Source organism: Artemia franciscana, chromosome 9 (genome assembly GCF_032884065.1).
Source record: "Artemia franciscana chromosome 9, ASM3288406v1, whole genome shotgun sequence".
NCBI lineage: Eukaryota > Metazoa > Arthropoda > Branchiopoda > Anostraca > Artemiidae > Artemia > Artemia franciscana.
In genome coordinates, this window is record NC_088871.1 from 43,609,899 (window position 1) to 43,615,676 (window position 5,778).

At 33.5% G+C, this 5,778-nt stretch overlaps 1 protein-coding gene across 1 annotated transcript; it reads right to left on the reverse strand.

Annotated features, from left to right (window-relative positions):
• Positions 1 to 4,766: 4,766 nt before the first annotated feature.
• LOC136030835 (piggyBac transposable element-derived protein 3-like) lies at positions 4,767 to 5,477 on the reverse strand. The gene has a single exon (XM_065709882.1). The coding sequence runs from the start codon at positions 5,475 to 5,477 to the stop codon at positions 4,767 to 4,769; it is 711 nt and encodes a 236-aa protein (XP_065565954.1).
• Positions 5,478 to 5,778: the final 301 nt, after the last annotated feature.

The following is a 5,778-nucleotide window of genomic DNA, read 5'->3' on the forward strand; positions in this document are numbered from 1 at the left end:
AAGGCAGATCACGGATGCGTGTTTATTTGTTTTTTTGTTGTTTTTTTCCCCAGGGGTGATCGTATCGACTGAGTGGTCCTATGTCGAATGTCGCGAGGGGGCTCAGAAAATGTTTTAGTTTTCTCCCCGACAGACCTTTACCCTGGTCCAGGTTTTTAACCTGATATTGTTAATTATTTCTGAGATGGCACTTATGCAAATTTCATGTTCTTTCATGTTTTTTCTTTCTTTTTTTTCTTTTTTTTTATGTATTTATTGACCTTTTGACCTATTGACCTTGGCATGTTTTTTGGACTTTGATTGTTGGATTTTGATTTGGATGTTGGTTTGTTTTGGATTTATTTTCAAAAACTTTTAATGCAACAAAACACAAATATTAGCTTCGGAACTCGGAACGATTTTTTGAAAGTTAGTAAGTGTAAGAGTCGTTGTTTTCTTTGCCAAGATCATTTTATCCAACGGACTTTTGTTAAGAGTACATTGTATAATAAAAATTTTGCATGCAAGTTACGTGGTAATGTTAATTGTAGAACAACCAATGTAATTTACCTATTAGAATGTAATGAATGCTGCCTACAATATGTGGGGGAAACAACTAATAATATATATAAAACATTTTCTGGACACAAGACAACAGTTAATAATGAAAAAACTAATAACTATCTAGTTCAACATTGTAATAATAGTACATGTTCCATATCAGATATAACTGTCACAATTTTAGAAAATTTAGAGTTAGAAAATTTAAATAAAGAAGAGAAGAATAATAGACTACGTAAACAGGAGGATTTCTGGATCCATACTCTTGGTACAGCTTATCCTTTTGGGCTAAATGATCGTGTAGCAAAATATGGTGACATGTCTCAGGTTGTTGTTAAATGTATTGATGGTTTTATGGACCATCCTTCTTTTACTTGCCCTACTAAACGTAAAAACGATCGAGAGGACATAGGAAAAATAATAGAAAAAATGAATTAGATTTACATATGATTTCTATAGATCTACGCCAGCTACTTGAATCTAGGGGTATGATTTCTGTAATAAAATGTCTAAATAATTTATCCAAGAGGAATTTAATCAAACTTTTCTGAATTGTTAAGAATAATACAGCTTTTGAATATAGTTTTAAAGTAATATGTGATACAATTTGCATTATAACTAAAACGAAATTTATTTCAAAAAAGGAAAAGTTTGATAAGATTGGTAATAAGGATAACAGGTTATATTTACCTATTTATTTTATTTGTAAGCAGATTGAAGATATTAATTTTCAGAAATTTTAAATCAGCGGCATGTGAAACAGGCCCTTCCTAGTAATTTGAATTATAATGATAGTCCAGTTTTAACTTATAAATTTTCAAAAACTATTGGGCAAATTATTTTTAATTATAATTTAATACTTAAAAGATTAGATAGTGATATAAATTGGAAACCGGTTTGTAATTGTAAGCAACTTGGCCCATTTGTAAATCCTACTTACAAACATGTTATAACAGGGGACTTGTCAATAATAAAGCAAGATGATCTTCAAATTATAATGAATAAAGGGGCTAATTTCCGTCTTTCTCATCATCTGAAACCATTGAGTGTTCTTGATGGCTTGGAAAATGATTTTGATTTATTTATTGATAAGTGGTGTAAGAAAGAGAATAAAAGTAAAGAGAGTTTTCAAAGTTGGAAGAATTTAATTATTAGTAGAATAAGAAATAAAATATATTCTAATTTAAAAAATAGTAATATTAAATCATTATTTTATAATGCGAAGGTTAAACAAGCAATTTCTAATCTACAGAATGAATTTGTAATTGTGCCAGTGGATAAAGCTAATAATAATTTTGCCATAATTAGTCAGAAGCTGTATTGTGATATCTTAAAAAGGGAGTTATGCACAACTAATGTTTACGAAAAGGTAAATTTAGAGGATGAGAATTTAATTGAAAAGACTGAAGAAATACTTTTTAAAAATTTTAATATTAAAATAAATGACAATGATAAAAAGTTCCCTTTCCTATATTGGACTGTAAAATTTCATAAGAATCCCCCTAAACCACGGTTTATTGCTGGAGCAGCTAAATGTCCAACCCGCATTGCTGCTACTGACCTCTCTTTAATTTTAAAGGAAATTGTAAATAAACTTAAAACCTATTGTTCTGGTATTAAAAAGTTTTCAAATTTTAATCCATAATGGAGTGTTAATAATTCACTGCAGGTGATAGAGTCTTTAACAATGGTTTCAGCTAAAAGAATTGAGTCTTTCGATTTTGCGACAATGTATACCAATTTATCACTTAATGTAGTGTTAGATAATATAAAAACTGTTATCAAGAAATCTTTCCTCTTATCTAGTAAAAGGCTCTTAAAAATAGACACTTATAATAAAAAAGCTATATGGACGAATTGCTTTAATACCACAGTTAACTTGAGATGTTACAGATTGGACATGATTTTTGAGTTATTAGAATTTGTTTTATACAATACTTATATAAGATTTGGTGGTGATTTGTACAAGCAAATCGTGGGAATTCCCATAGGAGGGAATGCCAGCCCATTTATAGCTGAATTGTGTTTAAGTCAACTAGAATATAAATATATGATGGATAAGAATAATCCAAATAATTTAAAACATGTTTTGTCAAATAATAAAAGATATTTAGATGATATTTCGGTCTTAAATTGTAAGGATTTCATTGATATTTCTAAAAATATATATCCATCAGAGCTTACTCTTGAACCTAGTCATGGCGCTGGTCATGAAGATCATTTCTTAGATTTAAATGTAAATATTTGTGATAATAATAAATTAAGTTTTAAAATGTATAATAAAACGGATGATTTGGATTTTGAAGTGATTAGTTTCCCATTCCCTGAAAGTAATATACACTCAAATATCACATATTCCGCGTTTTTCTCACAGTTACTTCGTTATGCAAGGATTTGTAGTAATTATATTGATTTTAAAAATAGATGTAAAATCTTAAGCCAAAAATTGATATCAAGAGGTTTTTCTGCAAATAAATTAACTTGGCATTTTAAACAATTTAGTTTTCATTATAACAAACTTTTAAATAAATATCAAAAGAATTATCTGGAAATACTTAAAGAAATTTTTAACTAATTTCGGAGGTTCGACAAATGATAATGCAGCGCCATTTATTTTGAATTGTGTTTCTAATAAAGCGGTTTTTTTTTTTTAAATAACCACATGGTAAAGATGAATTCTAAAATTGTTTAGAGCATTAAATTTTTATTTTTTTATTTTTTTTTGCAATGTGTTAGTATTTGTGATTTGGTAAATTTTATCATATTTAGTTTACCTGTTGTTGCTAAAAAGAGGGATATAATAACAGGATAAGCTTGTTTTGGTGTTACTTGGTTGTTTTACATTTGCTGTGTTTTTTTCATAGGCATGTATTTTGGGGGTGATACCTGACACGGGGATGCCATGGATATTCTGTGGTAGCCACAACACTTGGCTGGGTAGAGAATTTAAAGTGGCGAAACCCTATAGGCCAGTGTATTCTCCTGATGAGCCTTTGTGTTGGGTTGTTGCCTCTTAATTATTTGTCTTTGTTATTTTTTCTATTGTTTAGTAAATTACGACTTATACTTATTGACGAGATGACTGCCTGTCCATGGATTATTCTTTATGGTTGATTGTGTTTGGCTATGCTGTTTGACCTATGTGATTGTATGGGTGAGTAGGGTTAAGGCCTCATTCAAGTGCTGGTCTATATTAATCACTAATTTAGGAAAACAGTCTTCCTTTTCTCCTTCTGTCTCTTTTTTTTTTTTTTTTTTTTTACGAGTTTGTGCTGTTGCATTGGTGATTTCTCTTTTCATGATATAATAATGGTTACGCTGGGAAGTGTACAGACGTTCTCAGGGGGAATTTTTTGGCTTAGGGGGAGAGTTGAGGGGCTTACGTGGGAGGATATCTCCATAGACAAACTGCTCATGGGGGAAGAGAATCTCAATGAAGGGGGCGCAGGATTTTCTAGCATAATTTGAAAAAACAATAAAAAAATATATATGGGAAGTTTTTTCCTACTGACAGTAAGGAGCAGCATTAAAACTTAAAACGAACAAAAATTATTACGCATATGAGGGGTTTACCTCCTTGTTATATCTCATTCTTTACGCTAAAGTATTTTTAGTAATTTCACCTATTTATTATACGGCCTTTGTGATTCAGATGTCATTCTTAAAGAATCGGGACAAAATTTAAGCTCTAGCGTAAAGTGCGAGGTATCGACGAGTGTTGAACCCCCTCATATACGCAATAAAAACATACGAATATAGAATTTCGTTACTTAACCCTTTCAGTCACGAATTATTTTCCTTCGATGGAAAATTCTAAAAACCAGACTGCGTGACACCTTGGGGTACCTAATCATCGTCAATTTTTTTTTAGATTTTTTGGAGGAACCTTTCTATGTTTTCTAGCGTGTACTCAGTTGAGGACAGTGTGATCAACTTTGTAGTTTTTCATCAGATATAGTAGAGTTTATTGAGAAGTTATAAAAAAATACTAAGCACAGACAAATTTCACTTTTTAATGTGGAACTCTTTGAAGCAGTTCCTGTCCTCTTCTAGACACAATGGAACATTGCATTTCAAACACATAGTGCGAGTTTTCAACACGCATGGCGAGTTTTTACACCTACTCTGGCCCTTTACTTTTTGAGGCCAATGAGAGAATGCATCATTTTTCACTGCTGAGCACGGACGCTGAAACTTCATCTTTCTTTTGCGAGATGCTGATTCGTCTACATTTTCATGTTCGTCCTCCTCACTAGAGGTGAGACCTTGGGCGACCCCTTCTTCTGGGGGGTCATGCCTTCAGCAGACGTAAGCGGCTCTGCTATTTCCATGCGGAAGGAGAGCAAGTCCATCGAGCGTTCTGCTTTGGCCTTCCGATCAGCTACATATTCTAACCATGAATTGCAGATGGATAGGTCGACCATGTGGAAGATCAGTCTCATGGTCCATTTCTTAGATCTAATGAATGTTCGGTAATATAATAGCATTTGATCCATCTTGTCCACTCCACCCATATACTGGTTATACAGGGATACAACTTGGGGCTGGTCAACCTGCAAGTAGGCTTTTGTTTGTTTACACCATCTGCGTACCTTGTTCACTGCTCCACTTCCAATCATATTCGATGCAAGGATAACTGATCTGTTGTCCATCCATTTCACCAAGCAGGTATCTCCACTACTAGCCACTACTTCACAGAATGATCCCCTTCCTCTCTTTTTCATGTCAGAATCAGTTTCCAGCCTAGCTCCCTGAAGCCTGTTGCTTCGTATAGTGCCTGTTCCGTAGAGGCCCATCTCACTTAGTCTTTCCAGCAAAGCCAAAGACGTAAAGAAATTGTCGAAATAAAGTTTAGTAAATTCCACAAGCTGAAGTCGTCCAGCGAGATTCAAAACCATACGTGCTCCGAGGCCAAAGCTTTTGTACTCTTCAGCCATGTTCGTCTTTTTCCCCTGATAAATTTCAAAAGAGAGTACTCTTCCATCCGCATTACACAGCACGAAGATTTTGATGCCCCATGGGCAAGGTTTTCCCCGAATATGCTGTTTGAAAAGGGACCATCTGCTCGTCACAGGAGAGGTGCTCAGACGGAGAAATAGTCTGCGTTTTCTTCTGCACAATATCAATAATAGGTCGCACTTTCCAAAGACGATCCAAGTTATCAGGGTCTTTGGAAGTATTATCAACCAAGTGAACGAAGGACCGAAGGCGGGAAAATCTGTTGAAGTTCATCGTATC